General features: G+C 38.0%; 1 protein-coding gene across 1 annotated transcript in view; it reads left to right on the top strand.

The window, feature by feature from the left end:
• The window catches only part of LOC126258062 (choline transporter-like 1), a 153,010-nt gene that overhangs the window by 73,410 nt on the left and 54,737 nt on the right, over positions 1 to 24,863 (top strand). Inside the window, exons 7-8 of the mRNA XM_049955612.1 lie at positions 358 to 447; positions 22,133 to 22,272. Coding sequence (XP_049811569.1) covers positions 358 to 447; positions 22,133 to 22,272 — 230 coding nt within the window. The remainder of the gene's footprint in view (positions 1 to 357; positions 448 to 22,132; positions 22,273 to 24,863) is intronic.

Raw genomic sequence — 24,863 nt, 5'->3', positions numbered from 1 at the left:
GTTGTTACTCATAATGCTTTCATTCAGTAAGTACACGTTTTCTGCCTACTTTAACTGCAGCTTTCATTATAAGAACGCTAATTTTGCTTAGGAATTTTAGTTTGTATCACACAAGATTGCTTATTTTATATTACTAGGCACCAAAAATTTCAAATTTAAATTGAAGAGGAGTGAAACGGCATTAGTGTTAAATATATGTCCTTCCCAGACTATGTATGAAAATGCCAATAAACATGTGAAGATCGTAATATGGTCATACAATAAACTGCATCAGCAATGTTTGCCAGCTTGTTTCCATATACTACTGTTCTCTTGTGCTATCCAGTGTTGTTATTGTTTGCTTTGTTGACTTTACAGTTCTGTCACTGATAATGGTGTCTTTCCTCCATCTGCTTGCATCAATCGTTGCCTGGATATTCATGATCTTTGTTAGTATTGCTTCAGTTGGTAAGTACTATCATTACTATAGCAATGTAGGTATCTCTAATGACCTTAGAACATATGTTATTTGGTGTCTGGACATTCACATTGTCTATAGGTGTTCATATCCAATATGACTGTTTCAGAAGAATGATATTTGTTATCTGCACACTAGCATAGACTCAGAAAAAACATATAGAGATACAAAGAATTCTGTAATATTGATTTAATTTCTTTATATGGTTGACACAATTTTCTACCTCAGTTTCTTTAAAGAGACTGTGGCTACTGCCTTTGATATACAACCTTAATTATAGTTGACAGAGTAATTTACAGAGGTAATTTATAATAGCGGGATTTCAGTGAAGATGTGTATCTGGACTTGATCCACATCCCTCCAGATTCTACTGTATCATGGTATTTACATACTCATAGATCAGAACTTTGATTATCCAACAATTCATCATTATAAGTTCAGTTTCATAAATGGTGAGCATGTCAGTACGTCCTGGAAAACAATACTAAGTGCTTTCTCTGAAAACTGCTTGAAACAGGTAGTTTTTAAGCCCACTCAAAATAGAAATATATAAGTGGTGGTCAAAAAGTTTCCATTTGAAGGTTGAGAGTCCAGAATTGGGATGACAGTCAGACACTATCACTATGAGCACTGAGGCAGTAATCCTGCCGATGCACTATTTTGAAGTTATCCATTTGGTAAAACATTGTGTCTTGCTGCGTGAAGAAATCCATAGGTGCTTGCTGCACATCCTCATCTATCAGGAATCGCTGACCCTTCAAGGCCTTTTTTAAGGGCCTGAAAGTGTGATAATCATATGGGGAGAATCAGGACTCTATGGTGGTTGCTCAAACATCTGCCACTCTAGTTGGCGTAACTTCTGCATTATGACATTTGCAGTTTGAGAATGGGCATTACCATGAAGCAGGAGCACGCTCTGTCATGCACCATTCCACAATGGTGGTTTTCGAAAGACATGCTGAACAGGGCAGTTGATAAAATTTTCATATATTGATATTTTTTCCACAAACTGTATTGGCAATATCAAAATGGCAGTATCAAGTGATGATATTTTTATTTTGTATTATAGTTTTTTTTCACAATTTTTGGTACATATTTTAAGCTGTTATGGTGAAATTGTAGCAGAAAATAATTTTACTTTCACTGTGCGAAGGATTCTTTCTAGTTTTTGAGCTTCCAACACGTCCAATCTTTCTCTTTGTCTATGTGAAGAAAGTATGTTGTTGTTCATGGTTGTTGCGGTCTTCAGCACGAAGACTGGTTCGATGCAGCTTCTAATGGTACTTGAATTATGTAACCATTACGGCACCTCACCTCAGTCTCTCGATACCAGCAATATTCTACTGTGTTTCTGTAAAATAGTTAACATATTTCTGTGACAACATTCAGATTTGATTTCATTAATGTAGAGGTACTTTGATACATCAATATGTTTATATTGCAATGATATTCTTATGTGTATTCGTCCTTTTGTCACTATGATCTCTGACGTACTTGTAACTGAATTTTTGGGTGCGTAAGTGGTTATTGGAGAGTCAAGTCTTGGTTGTCATGTTGAAAAGATGCAAATTGTAGTCAGTTTATGAAATGTGAACTTTAACAGTGAGGAAGATATTTTCAAGTATGTTTTATTTTGTGAAGTGATGGTGCAACAAAAGTAATAAAAAAGAAGTGTAACTTAAATTCAGAGTGCTGATTACTTTTTTTACATCACCTTTGTGCTAACTTGCAAAAGTTTAGTCTTCAAGAATGGTTTATGAAACACATATATAAAACTTTTGAATATCGCAGAATAACACCTAGGCCTCTTTGCATCCGAGCTTGGAATCAACACCACCTAGATTTTCGATGATTGAACCATGAGCTCACAATGAGACCCGCGTGGGAAACACAAAAAGATGAGTGCCTAGTTTATCCATTACTTCATGAAATGACTTTATTAACTGTGCTCTAATAATACCTTCCACATAATATAACTTTGTTATTGCCCAAAAATGCAATATTTAGCAGCATGAGCAATACTACAGTCATAATTAATTTTTGACCTTTGTTGTGGTAGGGTTGTTAGAAGCTCTCCATGCTACCCTATCCTGTGCAAGCCTCTGCATCTCTGAGTAACTACTGCAACCTACATCCTTCTGAATCTGCTTAGTGTATTCATCTATTGGTCTCCCTCTACGATTTTTACCCTCCACACATCTCTCCAATACTAAATTGGTGATCCCTTGATGCCTCAGAACATGTCCTATCAACAGATCCCTTCCTCTAGTCAAGTTGTGCCACAAATTCCTCTTCTCCCCATTTCTATTCAGTACCTCCTCATTAGTTATGATCTACCCATCTAATCTTCAGCATTCTTCTATAGCACCACATTTCAAGAGCTTCTATTATCTTTTTTGTCTGAATTACTTATCATCCGTGTTTCACTTCCACACATTGCTAAAATCCGTACAATACTTTAAGAAAAGACTTCCTGACACTTGAATCTATACTCGATGTTAACAAATTTCTCCACTTCAGAAATGCTTCCCTTGCTGTTGCCAGTTTACAATTTATATCCTCTCTACTTTGACCATCATCAGTTATTTTGCTGCCCAAATAGCAAAACTCATCTACTACTTTAAGTGTCTCATTTCCTAATCTAATTCTCTCAGCATCATCAAATTTAATTCAACTACATTCCATTATCATCGTGTTGCTTTTGTTGGCGTTCATCTTGTAACCTCCTTTCAAGATACTGTCCATTCTGTTCACTGCTCTTCCAGGTCCTTTGCTGTCTCTGACAGAATTACAATGTCATCAGCAAACCTCAAAGCTTTTATTTCTTCTCTATGGATTTTAAATCATACTCAAAAATTTTCTTTAGTTTCCTTTACTGCTTGCTCGAAATACAGATTGAATAACATCGGGGATAGGCTACAAGCTAGTCTCGCTCCCTTCTCAACCACTGCTGCCCTTTCGTGACCCTTGACCCTTATAAGTGCCATCTGGTTTCTGTACAAATTGTAATTGGCCTTTCGCTCCCTATATTTTACCTCTGCTACCTTCACAATGTGAAACAGAATATTCCAGTCAACATTGTCAAAAGCTTTCTCCAAATCTACAAGTGGTATAAAAGTAGGTTTGCCTTTCCTTAACCTGTCTTGTAAGATAAGTTGTACGGTCATTTTTGCATCGCATGTTCCTAGATTTCTTTGGAATCCAAACTTGTCTTCACTGAGGTTGGCTTCTACCAGTTTTTCCATTCGTCTGTAGAGAATTCGTGTTAGTATTTTGCAGGTGTCACTTATTAAACTGGTAGTTTGGTAATTTTCACACCTGTCAGCACCTCCTTTCTTTGGAATTTGAAATTACTGTATTCTTCTTTAAGTCTGAGGGTAACTCTCCTGTCTGATACATCTTGCTCACCAGATGGAAGAATTTTGGCATGGCTGGCTTTCCCAAGGCTATCAGTAGTCCTAAAGGAATGTGTCAGGTCTTTCAGTGCTCCATCAGATTCTTCACGCAGTATCGTATCTCCCATCTCATCTTCATCTATGTCCTCTTCCAATTCCGTAATACTGTCTTCAAGTACATTGCCCTTGTATAGACCCTCTATATACTCCTTCCACCTTTCTGATATCCCTTCTTTGCTTACGACTGGTTTTCCATCTGAGCTCTTGGTATTCATACAGGTGGTTCTCTTTTCTCCGAAGGTCTCTTTAATTTTCTTGTAGGCAGTATCTATCTTACCCCTAGTGATATACGCCTCAGTGTGAATGTGAAGAAGTGGCACACCAGTTGCGTAAAAAAAAGCAGTTTTTAGTGCAACTAGTGTGCTATTCTTCGCATCAGCATTCATCAAAAACAGTTGCTGAAAATGATGAACAAAAATCTAAATAACAAGATTGGTCTTCGCAGAGGGTGGTGATGTGTGAGGGGAAATGCTGATGTATTCGGTGCTTGGTTCTATCAATAGAAACTGCGTTGTTTACCTTCACCATGCAGTTTTGACACTACAACTGCTAGGTCACTGGGGTTGGCAGAAATGGGGGGGAATGGTTGTCAACATGAAATATTCCGGGCAAATCCAATATGTGATGAAACTAATTGATGGACCCATCAGACATCTTTTTTTCTGCCACTTACATGCAGTTACTGTTGTTAGCAAAGTGGTTATTGCCAAGCGTGAATGTGCATTGTTTTCCTTTCAAGTCTCGCTCTAAGGGGTATAGACAGGGTGCTAGTTTGTTGATGTACAGAACATATAATAATAAATCAGTACTTAAATGTACAGCTCGAAACTGGCAGTACATTTACACTCTGAAGCCGATATTTTTATTGGCCATTATGTTGATATGTTTTCCATCAATATATGGATACTTTTTCTCGGTATATCAAAAACTGATATTGATACTTTTTAAATATTGATATATCGGATTCCTGGTATTTTTAAAAATATCAACAACCCTAATGCTGCCTCATACACGTTCTTCACTCTCCGATGGATGTCTACTGGTGTTTGTCCTTGGGTTGGTAGCCAAGAAAAGAATAACAAAACCTTGGTCCTGTTATTTACTGCATGCATGTTGGAAAGGGACGAATACCACACTAGTCCCATGCCTACATGTCAGTGCTTGTATACCCTCATAGGAGTCATGCTACGTAGCATATATGCTGCAATAACATCCTCCAATGGAAATATTTTGATCATTCTTTATATTTTATCTCATGCCAACAAATACACATGATCTCATATAGGATGTCCACATCGAAACTGGTAACTGCTATAATGATGCAGTAGTCGCAAAATTTATTACCAAAATACTAAGGGCAACTAAAAGAAGTGGAATGATTTATGTGTCCAGTAAACTAAATAAAGAGGCATTTGTGACATAACTCAAGGGGGTACTTGATATTTTTAGCTGTGGCTTGAAGCACAAGTTAAGAACATTTGATCAGACACTGGATAATATAGTGTGGGATACATATTATAGATGAAATAATGATGATATCCTTACCTTTCCTATCTGGTGGCACGTGGCTCTAATAGATAAGACTGCAGGTTCATTTTCTGATGTATTTAAAATAAGCATTGAATTGTCATCTAGTGTAACTGCATTTCCAGATAAGGTCTGCCATGTCTCACACCATACATACACTTATTCTGAAATTCTTTAAGGACCTTCAGTTCTTTTGACTCACATATCTTCTGAACTGGAAGGACTGTAATAAGAATGCTGTACACGATATTATGTTTCAACACACAATTACTTTTATTACTGCAAATCACACAAATGCCTGTCCTGTAAGAAGACTGTACTCTTCCAGAAACCAAGAATGGGCATGTGTTTAAAATGACCATAATTAGTTTTATATTATTCTGTAGTGACCAGCAAGTCATGCTAATATTGGCAAGGATTCATATCCCACACCATCACTTTCCGTGAACTGTTATATAATCTCTGACTGAAACCAGAGCTAACACAGATTTTCTATTATTTCATAAGACGTATGTTGTAATAGATATGTACATAGTATAACAGTCCTTTGGTTGTGCCTGTCTGCAACTCAACATTTCATTTTTATGGTGAGCAGCAGTCTATCCTTTTCCTACTATTGTTGGTATTCCAACCTGGATTTTCCATTGTTTCATTTAACCATGCAATTCTTTGTGTTATGTGAAGGCAGTTAAAAATCCATATCTACTTTTAATTAACTACTAAATGATGTAGAGTACATCTTCATAAATTGGATTATATTGCTCTTCTCTTTTACAATGTGGTACCACATTGTACTTAAATGAAATGACGCAATTTCTGAGACTTTACTGGTCTCATTCAGATATAATTTTATGTATATAGACTGAAGCAATGAGTGAAAATTTGTACTAAGGCTGGGAATCAAACCAGGGTCTTCTGCTTTTTAGGCAAGTGGCTTTTTCACTAAGCTACCTTGGTACAGAAGTTCACACAACTGCACAGATTACCCTGGTATGCCTCCCTCCTCCATCCAGTTGATCCAAAGTCTCACTGCCACCCCAGTCTGCTTTAATTTCCCCCTTATACATGAACGAATTTTCACTCATCACTTCAGTCTGTATACATAAAATCATAAATGAAAGAGACCAGTAAAATCTCTGAAATTGTGTCATTTCATTTGTAGATGTACCTGCACCTGGGTTTCAGGCTAGATCCCCCATTTTGCATTCTATGCTGAGGTGTTATTCCAGAACATGGAGAGCCTCACCAATTCTATTCATATGTAAGGGGGAATTTAAAGTAGACTGGAGTGGCAGTGAGAAGTTGGATCGCGAAGGGAGGCATGCCAGGGTACTCATGCTGTTGGGCAAACTGCTGTGCCAAGGTGGATTAGTGGCTGACACACCTGCCTAGTAAGCAGGAGACGTGGGTTCAGTTTCCCCGACCTTGGTACAAATAAATTTTCACTTGCCACCTCAGCCTATATACATAACATCATACATAAATGAGCAGTAACATATTTGTTCAGCACAACATGCTTGACAATTCCTATTAAAAGATGAATTGTCAACTGAATTGTAACTTTGTTTCTGTAACTTAATGATGATTGATACAATACTCATTGCTCTGTGGCATGTGGTGTATCTCTGAACGAGGATGAGACACTGTGGAATAACTGTCAAATCAGCAGATACTGTAAAGGGAAGTAAGGCTGTTGTCATCAGCCTGTCTTGTAGAGACACTGCATCTGTTCACTTTGTTTGTGTACACATACAAGTAAACAGTTTCCCACATAGTATGCTATTCTAAACTTGTTACACCATAGATCCCTCCCTTTGGACAAATGGTGTCAATGAACTACAGTGAACATTCATAGTTAAGAGCTAACTTTAACACGGTTAAGTAAAATTACTTACAACTTGTGCCTTTTATGTTGTTGCCTTTTAAACTCCATGAAAAAAGCTATTAACATAGCTCCTTTGTAATAAGCATTGACTTAGAATCAATTTGATCAAGATTACATACACATATTTTCAAAGTAATCATTCATTTAATATCATTATGAATTCTCCAAGTACCTTAGATTCATGAAACATTTTGACCATCATTATTTCTTTGTATGTGTAGATTAGCCACAAAGTAGGCTGATAAAGCAGTCACATCTCTCTTTTAATCATTAATACTCCTGTTATTCCGGATGAGTACTTGATGTTTATTACAAGTTGTGTAACATAAAGTGAATATTGATCTTAATTATTATTTCTGCTATTCATCAACTGTGTCTGGAAGTTACTTGTGTTGCAGGTTTTATGTAAATGGACAAGAGAAGGGGTTCCACGATAGAAACTATTGAATGTGGAAAGTAGGAGGATATACAGGGTACTCTTGGTGGAGAAGAAAGAAAAAGGATTGGAAATTGTTAAAAATGAAGAAGAGAACAAGAGAGACCCCAAAGAGAGATTCTCATCCCAGCCACTCCTCTCTCCCCCTACCCCAAGGATTTGTCCCTGGAATGTACTTCACTGAAGGGCTGGAGGATGAAGATGTTTGCCACTCCTGCAGAACAGTCACCCTCCACAAACCCCAAACAGTGGTTCTAACACCCAGCAATTGATAGACTATGGAGAGGGTAGTAACTTGAACAGTAATTCTCTCTTTTTAATTAATTAAACTTTTAACATAACTCAGGCTTTGTTATAGATACCCATTACTTGGTTTATTACGTCCCTTTCAGAATTCAAAGCAGGAAAATTAGGTGAATGACTTACACGAAATTAAGCTAGCCTTCCCTAAAAAGTCTGTAGAAACTCAACCTTCAAGCTCAGTTGATCAGTAAAGATTTAAATATCCCTGGTACAAAATTTTTAGTAAACAATTTTACTACCAAACATTCAGAAAACATACAAAACATTACAAGATATGAGATGATATAGTTGTATACCATACCTACATCAGATGCTATAAGAGATTGAGGCATTTATTATTATTATTATTATTATTATTGAGGATATTTTTTCGCCACATGTTTTCAGGCTGCACTTCTGCACATACAGATATGTAATACATCTATTCTTAGTAGCACTACCTTCAAATAAGCCTGCCCGGCTAGCCGCATGGTCTAACGCGCTGCTTCCTGAGTGGGAAGACATGCCGGTCCCCGGCACGAATCCACCTGGCGGATTAGTGTCGAGGTCCGCTGGGAGCCGAACCGTACAATAACCCTGGGTTCAGTGTGGGGCGGCAGTGAGGCAGGTGGACTGCTGTGGTCTGTTATTGGGTTGTGAACCACTGATGGCTACGGCAGGACAAAGCCTCTCCGTCATTTCATATACACACCTTCAAATAATAGAAGCCATGTGCTTAGAACAATCAGCAATCTTTTATTACATGGCATTCTATATTTAATTTTTTATTGTTCCCTGCATTATAAACAGCCTATAAATCTCAAACAGTTGCATCATAGTTACTCATTCTTTAACTTGTTGTTGTTGTTGTGGTCTTCAGTCCTGAGACTGGTTTGATGCAGCTCTCCATGCTACTCTATCCTGTGCAAGCTTCTTCCTCTCCCAGTACCTACTGCAACCTACATCCTTCTGAATCTGCTTAGTGTATTCATCTCTTGGTCTCCCTCTACGATTTTTACCCTCCACGCTGCCCTCCAATGCTAAATTTGTGATCCCTTGATGCCTCGAAACATGTCCTACCAACCGATCCCTTCTTCTAGTCAAGTTGTGCCACAAACTTCTCTTCTCCCCAATCCTATTCAATACCTCCTCATTAGTTACGTGATCTACCCACCTTATCTTCAGCATTCTTCTGTAGCACCACATTTCGAAAGCTTCTATTCTCTTCTTGTCCAAACTATTTATCGTCCATGTTTCACTTCCATACATGGCTACACTCCATACAAATACTTTCAGAAACGACTTCCTGACACTTAAATCTATACTCGATGTTAACAAATTTCTCTTCTTCAGAAATGATTTCCTTGCCATTGCCAGTCTACATTTTATATCCTCACTACTTCGACCATCATCAGTTATTTTACTCCATAAATAGCAAAACTCCTTTACTACTTTAAGTGTCTCATTTCCTAATCTAATACCCTCAGCATCACCCGATTTAATTTGACTACATTCCATTATCCTCGTTTTGCTTTTGTTGATGTTCATCTTATATCCTCCTTTCAAGACACTGTCCATTCCGTTCAACTGCTCTTCCAAGTCCTTTGCTGTCTCTGACAGAATTACAATGTCATCGGCGAACCTCAAAGTTTTTACTTCTTCTCCATGAATTTTAATACCTACTCCGAATTTTTCTTTTGTTTCCTTTACTGCTTGCTCAATATACAGATTGAATAACATCGGGGAGAGGCTACAACCCTGTCTCACTCCTTTCCCAACCACTGCTTCCCTTTCATGCCCCTCGACTCTTATAACTGCCATCTGGTTTCTGTACAAATTGTAAATAGCCTTTCGCTCCTTGTATTTTACCCCTGCCACCTTCAGAATTTGAAAGAGAGTATTCCAGTTAACGTTGTCAAAAGCTTTCTCTAAGTCTACAAATACTAGAAACGTAGGTTTGCCTTTTCTTAATCTTTCTTCTAAGATAAGTCGTAAGGTTAGTATTGCCTCACGTGTTCCAACATTTCTACAGAATCCAAACTGATCTTCCCTGAGGTCCGCTTCTACCAGTTTTTCCATTCGTCTGTAAAGAATTCGCGTTAGTATTTTGCAGCTGTGACTTATTAAACTGATAGTTCGGTAATTTTCACATCTGTCAACACCTGCTTTCTTTGGGATTGGAATTATTATATTCTTCTTGAAGTCTGTGGGTATTTCGCCTGTCTCATACATCTTGCTCACCAGATGGTAGAGTTTTGTCATGACTAGCTCTCCCAAGGCCATCAGTAGTTCTAATGGAATGTTGTCTACTCCCGGGGCCTTGTTTCGACTCAGGTCTTTCAGTGTTCTGTCAAACTCTTCACGCAGTATCTTATCTCCCATTTCATCTTCATCTACATCCTCTTCCATTTCCATAATATTGTCCTCAAGTACATCGCCCTTGTATAAACCCTCTATATACTCCTTCCACCTTTCTGCCTTCCCTTCTTTGCTTAGAACTGGGTTGCCATCTGAGCTCTTGATATTCATACAAGTGGTTCTCTTCTCTCCAAAGGTCTCTTTAATTTTCCTGTAGGCAGTATCTATCTTACCCCTAGTGAGACAAGCCTCTACATCCTTACATTTGTCCTCTAGCCATCCCTGTTTAGCCATTTTGCACTTCCTGTCGATCTCATTTTTGAGACGTTTGTTCTCCTTTTTGCCTGCTTCATTTACTGCATTTTTATATTTTCTCCTTTCATCAATTAAATTCAATATTTCTTCTGTTACCCAAGGATTTCTATTAGCCCTCGTCTTTTTACTTACTTGATCGTCTGCTGCCTTCACTACTTCATCCCTCAGAGCTACCCATTCTTCTTCTACTGTATTTCTTTCCCCCATTCCTGTCAATTGTTCCCTTATGCTCTCCCTGAAACTCTCTACAACTTCTGGTTCTTTCAGTTTATCCAGGTCCCATCTCCTTAAATTCCCACCTTTTTGCAGTTTCTTCAGTTTCAATCTGCAGTTCGTAACCAATAGATTGTGGTCAGAATCCATATCTGCCCCTGGAAATGTCTTACAATTTAAAACCTGGTTCCTAAATCTCTGTCTTACCATTATATAATCTATCTGATACCTTTTAGTATCTCCAGGATTCTTCCAGGTATACAACCTTCTTTCATGATTCTTCAACCAAGTGTTTGCTATGATTCAGTTATGCTCTGTGCAAAATTCTACAAGGCGGCTTCCTCTTTCATTTCTTCCCCCCAATCCATATTCACCTTCTATGTTTCCTTCTCTCCCTTTTCCTACTGACGAATTCCAGTCACCCATGACTATTAAATTTTCGTCTCCCTTCACTACCCGAATAATTTCTTTTATCTCGTCATAGATTTCATCAATTTCTTCATCATCTGCAGAGCTAGTTGGCATATAAACTTGTACTACTGTAGTAGGCATGGGCTTTGTGTCTATCTTGGCCACAATAATGCGTTCACTATGCTGTTTGTAGTAGCTAACCCACACTCCTATTTTTTTATTCATTATTAAACCTACTCCTGCATTACCCCTATTTGATTTTGTATTTATGACCCTGTAATCACCTGACCAAAAGTCTTGTTCCTCCTGCCATCGAACTTCACTAATTCCCACTATATCTAACTTTAACCTATCCATTTCCATTTTTAAGTTTTCTAACCTACCTGCCTAATTAAGGGATCTGACATTCCACGCTCCGATCCGTAGAATGCCAGTTTTCTTTCTCCTGATAACGACTTCCTCTTGAGTAGTCCCCGCCCGGAGATCCGAATGGGGGACTATTTTACCTGCGGAATATTTTACCCAAGAGGACGCCATCATCATTTAATCAGACAGTAAAGCTGCATGTTCTCGGGAAAAATTACGGCTGTAGTTTCCCCTTGCTTTCAGCCGTTCGCAGTACCAGCACAGCAAGGCCGTTTTGGTTAATGTTACAAGGCCAGATCAGTCAATCATCCAGACTGTTGCCCCTGCAGCTACTGAAAAGGCTGCTGCCCCTCTTCAGGAACCACATGTGTGTCTGGCCTCTCTACAGATACCCCTCCGTTGTGGTTGCACCTACGGTACGGCCATCTGTATCGCTGAGGCACGCAAGCCTCCCCACCAATGGCAAGGTCCATGGTTCATGGTTAACTTATCATATGCAAATGGGCTACAAAACTCAGGTAGGTTCATCTACTTTGGCTTAAGCCTCAAAATAAATCCCGTTTGTGTGTTTCTGTATAGAGAGAGTTTCAGAGGGAGCATTAAATAATGATTGACCGAAGCGGGTAAACGAATACTGTATAAGGTGAATGGGCAACTCTGAGAGATGAGATAATGAAATTAGCAGAGGGTCATATAAGTAAAAAGAAAAAGCCTACTAAAGATCCTTGGATATTACAGGAGGTATTGAATTTAATTGATGAAAGGAGAAAATATGTGAAATGCAGCAAATGAAGCAAGTGGGTGAAAGGAAATACTAATGTCTAAAAAATGAGACTGATGGGATATGCAAAATGGCTAAGCAGGAACGGCTAGTGAACAGATGTAAGGATACAGAAGCATTTATAACCAGAGGGGGTAGGTACTGCCTATAGGAAAATTAAAGAGGTGTATGGAGAAAAGAAAAGCAGCTGTATAAATATCAACAGCTCAGATGAAACACCAGTACTAAGCAAAGAAAGGGAAGCTGGAGGTTAGAAGGAGTATATATATGGGCTCTACAAAGGAAATAAACTTGAAGGCAATATTATAGAAAGGGAAATGGAAGTAGTTGAAGATGAGGTAGGAAATATGATAATGCGAGATGAATTTGACAGAGCACTGAAAGACCTAAATCGAATCAAGGCCCCTGGAGTAGACAACATTCCCTCAGAACTACCGATATCATTGGCAGAGCCAACTGTAAAAAACTATTCCACCTGGTGTGCAAGATGTGTAAGGCAGGTGAAATACCCTCAGACTTCAAGAAGAATGATAATTCCAATTCCAGAGAAAGTGGGCCCTGAAAAGTTGTAATTGTTATTAAACTATATAAAACATGAGTGCAAAATACTAACATGAATTGTTTACAGAAGAATAAAAAAACTGATAGAGAAACTGACCTTGGGGAAGGTCAGTTTGGATTCCAGTGAAATGTAAGAACATGTGAGGCAATACTGATCCAACATTTTATCCTAGAAAATAGGTTAAAGAAAGGCAAACCTACCTTTATAGCATTCGTCAATTTGGAGAAAGCTTTCGACAATGTTACTGGAATACGCTGTTTGAAATTCTGAAGGTAAGTAAAATGCAGGGAGTAAGCATAGTAAAGGGCTAAGCATAGGTAAAATACAGGGAGTGAAATATTGTTTACAAGTTGTAAAGATATTAGACAGCTGTTATAAGAGTTGCAGGGTGTGAAAGGGAAGCACTGGTTGAAAGGGGAGTGAGACAGGGTTGTAGCCTGTCCCCGCTGTTGTTCAGTCTGTACAGTAAGCATGCAGTAAAGGAAACAAAAAAAAATTTGTAGTAGGAATTTAAGTTCAGGTAGAAGAAATAAAAAGTTTGAGGTGTGCTGATGACATTGTAATTCTGTCAGAGACAGCAAAGGACTTGGAAGACAATTGAACAGAATGCACAATATCATGATGATGGTTTAACAAAAGGAAGAGAAGGGTAATGGAATGCAGTTGAATTAATTCAGGCAATGCTGAGGAAATTATTTTAGGCAATGAGACACTAAAGTTAGTAGATGAGTTTTGCTATGTAGGCAGCAAAAAAACTGGTTATGGCTGAAAAAAAGATTATATAAAATGCAGACTAGTAATGGCAAGAAAAGTGTGTCTGAGGAAGATAAATTTGTTAACATCAAATATAGGTTAAAGTGTTAAGAAATCTGTTTGGAAGGTATTTGTCTAGAATGTAGCCTTATATGGAAGTAAAACGTGGGTGATGAACAGCTCGGACAAGAAGAGAATAGAAACTTTTGAAATCTTGTGCTAGGGAAGAATGCTGAAAATTAGATGGGTACATCATGTAACCAATGAGAAGGTTCTGGATAGAATTGGGAAGAATAGACATTTGTGTCATAACTGGACTAAAAGAAGGATTCGGTTGATACAACACATTTTGAGACATCAAGGAATCAACATTTAGTGTTGGAGGGAAGAGTGAGGGATAAGAATTGTAGAGGGAGATGAAGTAAGCAGGTTCAAAAATATCTTGGTTGCAGTAATTACTCGGAGTTGAGGAGGCTTGCACAGAATAGAGTAGCATGAAGACCTGCAGCAAACCGGTCTACAGACTGAGTACCACAACAACAACAACAACAAGGCTTATGTCATTGTTTACCTATAGGACCACCTGTCCTGTTCAGTATACCACGTATATAAGGGCTTAGTACCCTGTTTAATATTACATACTACTCAGCCTTCCTATTTTCTTGTATATTTTGAGATAACTTACTCCTAGTGTATTTAGAATCCTTACACGATTGTCGAGCCCCTCATCTGCTATATTAAGTGTGCTCCTTTGTACATTATAGTAAGTCATAAATATTATTTTGCCGGCCGCGGTGGTCTCGCGGTTCTAGGCGCGCAGTCCGGAACCATGTGACTGCTACGGTCGCAGGTTCGAATCCTGCCTCGGGCATGGATGTGTGTGATGTCCTTCGGTTAGTTAGGTTTAAGTAGTTCTAAGTTCTAGGGGACTGATGACCACAGCAGTTGAGTCCCATAGTGCTCAGAGCCATTTGAACCAATTATTATTTTTTTCCTACATATGTGCTGCTTGCAACGAGTATACTTATATAGGTCTCCTCTTAATACTATCTGGGTGTTTGCATGTCAAATAATTAATGTATAGGTAAGGGTAACTTTCCATTTCCTTCCCCATTTGACATGATGGTGCTAACAGCCAGCTTTCGTTTAAAGAAAATACCCACTTGGATGATGTATCTCTCTCACAGTCTAGGAATATTTGTTGGTCAAAATTTGCTAGTTTATGTGCATAGATGTTCACCTCATTAGTAACAAATATGCATTATGAGTATTATACCAAGGTCAGAAGTTGTCAGCAAAATATGAATTATATAAATATATGCTGAACAAGTCTAGGTGCAGTAACAGTTAATCAGTTACTAACATGTCAGCAGTATAGTATTCAAAATTCATACTTCAGTTTGCATAGAATGTATGTAGCAAGAGTATGAAAGTAACTGGTGCATTGACAGCACTTTGCAATCAGTGAAATTTACTACCACCTATTTGTAATAGTTCACATTAATCACCTGCTTGAGGGGAGTGGTAGTTTGTTGATGTCCAGTTTCACAAAATGAAGCAACCAGAACAGATGTTGAAACAATAATCTTTCATTGTGTATGCCCAATTTTGGAAAAATATAATTCCATCTTCTGGCTTACAATAAAGCGCAGATGAACTGAGGTTGTTTTGCACTGTATGTCACGTGCGGAACAAAAGCTCTGTGTACCACATTCATAGAGTGGGAAACATAGCGAAGTGACAGGTAGACCAGATGAGCAAGACAGTGGTTGCTGTCACTTTCCTATGTTTCCTATTTTATAAAGCAGGAAATGGAACTTTTGTTCCACAGATGACATCGGTGGAAAACAACTTTAGTTCATGTGCACTGTATTGTAGGACAGAAGATGGAATTATATTATTCCGGGACCAGTTGTAAACTATAAAATATTATTGGTTCAACAACTGTTGTGGTTGTTTCATTTTGTGAAAATGGACATGTATAGTTATGGTTGCACTAAGGAAAGAACTCTTTGTATATTGTTAATGTATCATTACATCACACTATGTACTTCATTCACATAACAACTTTAGCTAGGAATGCTATCTTCTGTCATGAGACATACCTCGTATGACCTTATACACACTGTGTATTACTAATTAAGTAACATATAGGCTCTGAAGCATAGTAGCTTCTAAATTTCATTACTCAATATATGGTTATGCATAATGTGTAAGAGTTATTGTGTGTTCTTTTCTTTTCATAGCACTGTTCACTTTCTTCTCATCATGTATACAATATATAAAGAAAATGTAGCTTCAAAGAAGACAATAAAAGAGTAAGAGACTTTCATATGAAATCTAAACTGAAAAATATATATATCAGACAGCTGGGAACCTAGTGGGCATTACTCCACTTAGTCCATACATTAACTATCATTCCTGTGTGTCTATGGCATTGAAAAGAGTATCCCAAGACAACATTTTGGACACCTTAAGCAACCCACACCTCTCAGTTCCCTTAATATATGTGTGAGGATGTCTACCTTCAACTTCAAATGTGCCTTTTTGCCTTCTTGTATCTAGGACCAAAATATTTGAAATCAGTATGTAACTTAATATAAAGTCTAAACATAACTGCATAACTGAATCTAACTTCATACTTTTTGAAAGTAGTCAATTTACTAAATATTACATATAAATTATTAGCCTTGGAACATCCTGGCCTCAACTGTCATTATTCTTTGTCCCTTACCCTCTAGCCCCTTCCTATTCCCATTTCAGCACTACACAGTTGTAACGTGCCGAGCTGTATCCTCACCCGGGGCACCACATGTAACGTGCCGGGCTGTATCCCCACCCGGGGCACCACATGTAAGGTGCCATGCTGTTTCCTCACTCGGGGCACCACATGTAACGTGCCGGGACATGTCCTTTTATTAGTGCCTCTTACTAGTTCACATCACAACTGGATGTACCGGTATTGAAACATTTCCTCACCCAGTAGATAGTGCGCAGTGTTCTCGACCTACCTTGCGTTGCTTATTCAATATTGTCTTCCTGGTAGCTGCGTCTGTCTCACCTAAATCACACTGAAATTAAGAAGCCAGGATCCTAGGTTAAGTTTTCCAAAATCAAAAGTCAAGATCGTATTCATTGTTGAACATTTATGTCAACCACAGTGCGATTTATTTGTTATCACTCGCACACACAATATTCATGTGACCTGGCCTCTTACACTTAATCGTCACATTAGGTAGGTCAAAAACTTCCAGTCTTTAACGAAGTTCACAATTACAATTACCGAAAAATTAACCAACTTGCCGCACTTTTGCTCCAAGAGAATCTGACCGAGAACTACTTGAAAACTGCACCAGCTCAGACCTTATATAGACGAGCGCTTGAATATTTGACTGTTTCTGTTAATATACAGGGTTATTACAAATGATTGAAGCGATTTCACAGCTCTACAATAACTTTATTATTTGAGATATTTTCACAATGCTTTGCACACACATACAAAAACTCAAAAAGTTTTTTTAGGCATTCACAAATGTTCGATATGTGCCCCTTTAGTGATTCGGCAGACATCAAGCCGATAATCAAGTTCCTCCACACTCGGCGCAGCATGTCCCCATCAATGAGTTCAAAAGCATTGTTGATGCGAGCTCGCAGTTCTGGCACGTTTCTTGGTAGAGGAGGTTTAAACACTGAATCTATCACATCACTACACGTGAAACTTGCCCGCACGCGTTCAACCGTTTCTTCGCTCACTGCAGGCCGACCCGTTGATTTCCCCTTACAGAGGCATCCAGAAGCTTTAAACTGCGCATACCATCGCCGAATGGAGTTAGCAGTTGGTGGATCTTTGTTGAACTTCGTCCTGAAGTGTCGTTGCTCTGTTATGACTGACTGATGTGAGTGCATTTCAAGCACGACATACGCTTTCTCAGCTCCTGTCGCCATTTTGTCTCACTCCGCTCTCGAGCGCTCTGGTGGCAGAAACCTGAAGTGCGGCTTCAGCCGAACAAAACTTTATGAGTTTTTCTACGTATCTGTAGTGTGTCGTGACCATATGTCAATGAATGGAGCTACAGTGAATTTATGAAATCGCTTCAATCATTTGTGATAGCCCTGTATTATAGTTTATAATTTCCCAGGGTTAAAATGATCCTTTCTAACTGGTTTTGAAGTTAACTATTGGGTTTTATTATTTAAATAACATGAGTGAGCTGTATCAATTTAAATACGCGGAACTAACTTATGTATCCGCCGTGGGAATTCCCGATTTATAACCACGGCAGCCCTTTTGAACAATAATTTTTACATATTCAAATTTACTTAATTCTTAATTAATGCACTTACAAAGTTGAGACTGGAGTTATTTTACGTAGAAAAATAAAAGTAGCAAAAGTATCGAAACAGATCTTGGAATTATTTGGTAGTTTGGTCACAATTGGCACTGAAAGTCATACAGGCTACAGATTTTAAGTCTTAATATCTATTTAACTAATAGACTTAAGGTTAATTTAAACACTTTGCTGGAATCAGTAAAAATTAGGCTTTCTTTTGGATACAGTCTTATAGCTGAATTTGATCTATTAGCTCACTCGAATTTTACTTAATATGTATTGCACAATATACGTCATTGTCCATAACTGTTAATAGTATGCATTTCCATTAAAACTGATTAGCTCATTACTTTCAGAATATATATTAGAATGTACTGAAATAATAGATTTTACTAGGGGAATTTTATTTAAACTATTTCTGAATTCTGTACTATGAGGCTGAAGGACACGAATCTGTAGTCGGAATCTGAGTAGTGAAAATGAAAAAAATAAATAAATAAATAAATAAATAAATAAATAAATAAAATAAATAAAAGTTCATTGCTTAACTAAGTTACTGAAGGAGTGTAAAACCAAAAGAGGATAGCAGTGGGCAACCCTGTTTTGTTACAGTCCTCGACCCACCTATGCACCCACAATGTTTTTACCTCTCTCCTTTTCCACTAACACTCCCCCCTTCCTCCTCCCCCTCCTTTGTCTAACCTTCCAACTGCACCTATCTACCCAACCCTTTCTCCACTTCATTCTTGTATGCTCCCACAAGCAGCATTTTACCATCCCCCACCCCTACTCTGCTATGTGTCCGTCTCCCCACCTCAGCCTTCTCCTTACCCCCACCACCTGGTCGTGTCTCCTGTCATATGCAGCTGCTTGCAGTAACCAGAGACCGTGGTCGTGTGTGTGTGTGTGTGTGTGTGTGTGTGTGTGTGTGTGTGTGTGTGTGTGTGCGCGCGCGCGCGCGCGTGCATAATATTGTAAATGATTAGCCTATTTTTTTTACAAAATACAAAATAATCAGTACACAGTCTCAGGTAAACACCAACACAGAAGAAAACATATACTACCAAGCATATGGCAACACAAATCTAGTCAATAACATTGAAATCCGTGGTTAAATGTGTATCCCACCAGCTTAATTGCAGTTCTGCATCAAAATCAGATTCCCAAATATACTTAATTAGGCCCCATTTCTGGGAAAAGGTAAGACATTCGGTTGAATCTTCAGTTCGAAAGAAGGACTATTACACTCCTCCAAAAGTGCGAAGTTGGAACAAATCCATGTCTGAGGTTTGTTTGTACTTCAATTTAGTTCTACAAAGTCTGTAGTTAATAGACTTGTGACAGATTCAGGCAGTTTACTTATGTCAGAATGTAACTTCTCTGCCAATTATTAATTATCTCTGTTTCCTTGATGAAATTCTTTAGTACATACAGTTAAAATATTGTTTTGACAGCATACCACATCGGCGGTGGTGGCTAATGTGTCAGTCGCTTTTCCAATATGTCATCCCAATTATCTGTTTGCTCTTATCAACTCTACAAAGTCAGTGCCAAATTGTTTTGCGCTTGCGTTTAACTTATAAATTTTATCACCTAAAGCTTTTAAACTTGGGTCAATAATACCTAGGTTAGTATCTGATTTGCCAATAAGATATTTACTAAACCACTTGAACAATTCTTTCATTTATTGCTCCATTCTTTGGATCGGTACAAGTATACAGTAAAAGCGATGCCAAATTTACAACTAATCCTCCAATTCTGTCAGTTGTCCCAGTGTATAGGCAACTTCATTGAAAAAGTTGAAAACTTTTATTGCCAAACTCACTTCTAATTAGTCCATAACGTACACCACCACCATACAACAACAATGGAAGTTCAGTTTGGACTGAATACAGCTCACCAAATTTCCTTACCTATCTCTCTGCCTCATCGTGATGCCAACAGGAAGATAGACTGATGTGATGGTCAGACTGCATTGTTGATAGTGTGTGGACAGCTGCTGCTGTAGGTTGATGAGCTTGGTGCATTTGGCTGTTGGTTACTGGGAATCGTATTGAACTGACAAGGCAATTGTAGTCCTTGGGAATTGCTGTCAGGGATTATCCGACTAGTGGACTGATAAAATTCTTCTTTGATGTTGTTATTATCATTATTAGATTTAATGACTGCTCATCAGAAAATTTATTCTTCTTTAATCTATTCAAATGTAGTGTTGTTAATTGCTTTTGCATTAGTATGTAATTTCGGCTGTCAACGTGGTTATTTAGGACAGTAGCAATATGTTTTGGTGAAATTTTTCTTCAAAAAAGATATTTCCTTAGTAATTTGTAATTAATTTATTCTACTTCTGCAAATTTTGTCAATTTTCCAACTCACAAATCTTCTGCATCCTGTCATGTCACCAGAATGAAATTATTTTCTCAGCCCTATCCTATAACTGAGCCAGAATGAAATGTTCCTGTTTCTGGGTGTGAGGCAGTTTGTGATTGACTTTTCTTTGGCCACTGTTAATCAATAATTCCATCTCACTGCATCTTAAATGCAATTCAGAATTACCATGTAATTCGTTGGGTAGTGTGTACTGCTTCACTTCCGCAAGGCTGGCCGCGGTGGCCGTGCGGTTCTAGCGCTGCAGTCCGGAACCGCGGGGCTGCTACAGTCGCAGGGTCGAATCCTGCCTCGGGCATGGATGTGTGTGATGTCCTTAGGTTAGTTAGGTTTAAGTAGTTCTAAGTTCTAGGGGACTGATGACCTAAGATGTTAAGTCCCATAGTGCTCAGAGCCATTTGAACCATTTTTGAACCTCCGCAAGTTCTTCAATGCTAGTGGCTGAAAAGTCATATGTACTTTTAATTCTCTACTAAATGATGTAGAGTATGTCATCAGAAATTGGATGATATCAGTCTTCTCTTTTACAGTGCAGTAACACATAATACATATGAACATACATGCATGCACTGAGCTCTAACATAATATTCACTCTGTACAGCATGCATGACAGTTTGCGTCGAAAAAATGACTCAAAACTCAACTATAACTTTTATTTCTGTGATGTAATAATGATCATCAAGATACTCATTCTGTGGCAAGCAGTGTGTCACTGGGCCAGGACAAGAGTGCATAGAATAACTGCCAAATCAGCAGGTACTGCAAAGTGTAATAAGTCTCCTAACATCATCGCCCTTGCAGAGATGCCGCATCCATTTCCCTTCTTTACATACACAAGCTAGCTAACATATCCTAACACTACAGTTGTTATAAGCTTTCAGTATAACACATCTGTAGCTGTAATTGTATGACTCAAAACTAATCATGTTAATAAAATACCACCAAAAAACAATTGAATGGAATATCCAGTAACATTACATTAATTAAATGCAGCTGAAAGTCAATAAAGATGAATAACACCAAAATATGATATTTAATTTAACTGTGGGGATATGTGCATGACCTGTTATGGTGTACAGTCTTTCATGTTGTAATATACTATTTTGATCTATTGATAAATGACCATTTTTGTAATTATGCTCACTTGTCAAATACAACTTTTTGGCCTCTGGAAATCTTGCAGTTGAGTGGATTAATCAGCAAAGCAAATAACTACTCCTTTTGATATGGTAACACTGTTAGGAATATTTAAGATTTTCTGCAAAGATCCCTCACTAGGTCTTTGAGAAAGTTGTGTCTTTGAGAGCATAAATTAATAGTAATGTTGACTATTGAGTTATTGCTGAAATGAAATTGGGGTAGAGGTGTCAGCATAACACTGCCCCAAAAAAGTGAGAAATTTTAATGAATAAAAAGTTATGTGGTCAGCCAAATTGTATTAGTGAATACTCACAAACATCAGTCTTAAAATTTCAGGATTTTAATAGTAGCCTTGTTATTTTATGAAAATATAGTGAGAATTGATGTTTATTTCACTTCCTAGTGAAATATGTTGTTATTCATTAAAAAGATGGTTTTCTTCATAAGTATGTTTTCTTTTACATTTGAACAGGTGGCACTTGCTTTTTGTGGTACACATATGCTCGAATCCGTAAAGAACTTAATGCAACACCTGCAAATCAAATTCTTGAGGAATCTGTTCAGAATGAGAGTGCATTCCTTGCATATTCAATCATTGCCACAATAATAACAGTAAGTAATTATTTTTCCACATAGAATGGAGAAGTCTTGGTATAAAGATAAGTGGTGATGTATCATAATATAGTTTAGTAATGGTGTAAGGTACATTGTTAAATTTATCCTTGTCGCTTCTTTTAGAACAATATGCATGTACTAAAGAAATTAACATTTTTCTTCTACATCTTAGACACAAATCATTAAGCATATCTGTTCCACCACACTAATTAGTTAGTTACTTTCATATTCCATGGATCATTTTGTATGATAAATGGTCATGATGTGGAATGAGTCATTTTCCATTCATATTGAAAATTATTTTGTACATCTATTTGTACTCTGAACATCACCATACTTTTTTGTTTTATTTTTTTATTTATTTCCCCAAAATGATAAGAAGATATACAGATTGAGTTGGCCGTTCCTACCCACCACCTTTTACACATTACAAACATAGAAATTCTTTTACGGAATAGACAGATTTGTCAAGGAGAAACTTTTATTTTCAAATTTTACCTTGCTGTCTGTTAGACATTTTATATCAGTTGGTAAGTGGTCAAAAATATTTGTTGCAACATTGTGCATCCCTTTCTGCGCTAAAGGCAACCTTAATGTTGAGTAATGAATGTTATTTTTTCTTCTGGTATTGTAATTATGTACCTCATTGTCCCTTTTGAACTGTAGTGGATTATTTACAGCAAACTTCATGAGGGAATAAATATACTGTGAAGCAGTAGTTAGAATGTCCAACTTCTTAAACATGTCTAATAGATGATAGCGGGTGAGCACCACATATTCTTACAGCACATTTTTGGGTAATGAAGACCTTCTTTCTTAAAGATGAGTTACCCCGGAACATTATTCCATATGACATTACTGAATGAAAATATGCAAAATATTTCAACTTACTGATGTGTCTCCCTAAGATTTGCAATGAGTCTTAAGTGCAAATGTGGCTGAACTAAGTTGTTTTAGGAGTTCCAAAATGTAATTTTCCCAATTTAAAAGCTCAACAGTATGGACCCACAAGAATTTTGAAGTTTCCACCCTATTATTATTTCCTCACCATGTGTTACACTTATCATTGGTGTATTACCTCTACATGTGCAGAACTGAATATGATGTTTCTTTGTGAAATTCAGGGTGAGACCATTCGCAGGAAACCAGTCAATGATACTTTTGATAACTTTGTTCACCATTTCTTCTTTTCCCTAGGTATACTGAGAGTGATTACAATACTGGTGTCATCTGCAAAAAGAACTAATTCTGCTTGTTATACATTAGATGGTAGATCATTTGCATATATGGGAATCATTAGTGGACCTAAGATTGAGCCTTGGGGAGCCCCATACGTGATTTCTCCCCAGTCAGAATTATGTCCCTTGATTCTGTTGGTTGAATTACTACTAATTACAACTTTCTGCATTCTTTTGGTTAGATGTGACATAATCCATTGGTTGGCTATACCATCAATCATATAAAACTTCAATTTATCTAGGAGTATACTATGATTCACACAATCAAATACCTTGGATAGGTCACAGAAAATACCTACCGGTGCTATTTTTTTATTTAATCCTTCTAATATCTGGTATGTGAACATGTAAGTGGCATTCTCAGTAGAATAACCCTTCTGTAACCCAAACTGTGATTTACTGAAATATTATTGTTGCCAAGGTGAGATACTATTCTAGAATACATCAACTCCTCAGAAATTTGGAAAATGATGTTAGCAGTGAAATAGGTTGGTAGTTAGTTGCTGATGTCACTCTTATCACCTTTGTTAATGAGGGGTTTAACAACAGCATATTTTAGTCCCTCTGGAAAAATGCCTTGAGTTAGTGGTGCATTACATATTTCGGACAATACCAGATTTATTATATGGGAGCAAAACTTTAGTACTCTTTGGAAACACCATCAAAACCAGAAGGGCTTTTATTCTTGAGAGAATGTATGACACTCTTAATTTCAGAAGTAGAAGTTGGTGGTATATTCATATGAAGTAATTTTTTCAAACAATGGAAAATCCAGGATGGAATGTAAAAAGACGAGAGAAGGAAAGTTGCTACTCACCATATAGCGGAGATGCTGAGCCACGAAAGGTACAATAAAAAGATTCACACAATCAGTAAGCTGTCTGTCTGCTTGAGCGGCCACCGACAAACTGTGGGCAAAATCAAGTGGACCACCCTGTAGCTGAACACGCTGCCAAACATGATACCCCTCATCTCAATGACTGCTTCACAGCCTGTTCCATATGGATCCTTCCCACCAACACCAGCTTTTCTGAATTGCACAGGTGGGAACTTTCCCTGCAATACATCCTACGTTCCTGTAACCCTCCTGGCCTCAACCTTCGTTAGTCACTGTCCTCACCCATACAGCCCCCTCCCTGTTCCCATTCCAGCACTACACAGCCGTCATTTCACCGCCACACACAGCCTTTTAATTTCTTTTTATTTCTGTCCTTTCCGCTACTTACCCCCTCCTCCTTCCACACCTTCTCTCCTGCCCTCCATCTAAACTACAGCACTTCACTGTCCGCCACTCCCACCATGCTATCCCTCCCCATCCCCGCCCCAGCCTCTTCCTTACCCCCACCCAGT

Source organism: Schistocerca nitens, chromosome 1 (genome assembly GCF_023898315.1).
Source record: "Schistocerca nitens isolate TAMUIC-IGC-003100 chromosome 1, iqSchNite1.1, whole genome shotgun sequence".
Taxonomy (NCBI): Eukaryota; Metazoa; Arthropoda; class Insecta; order Orthoptera; family Acrididae; genus Schistocerca; species Schistocerca nitens.
Note: the sequence above shows the minus strand (reverse complement) of the source record. Positions and strands in the feature narration are given on the sequence as shown.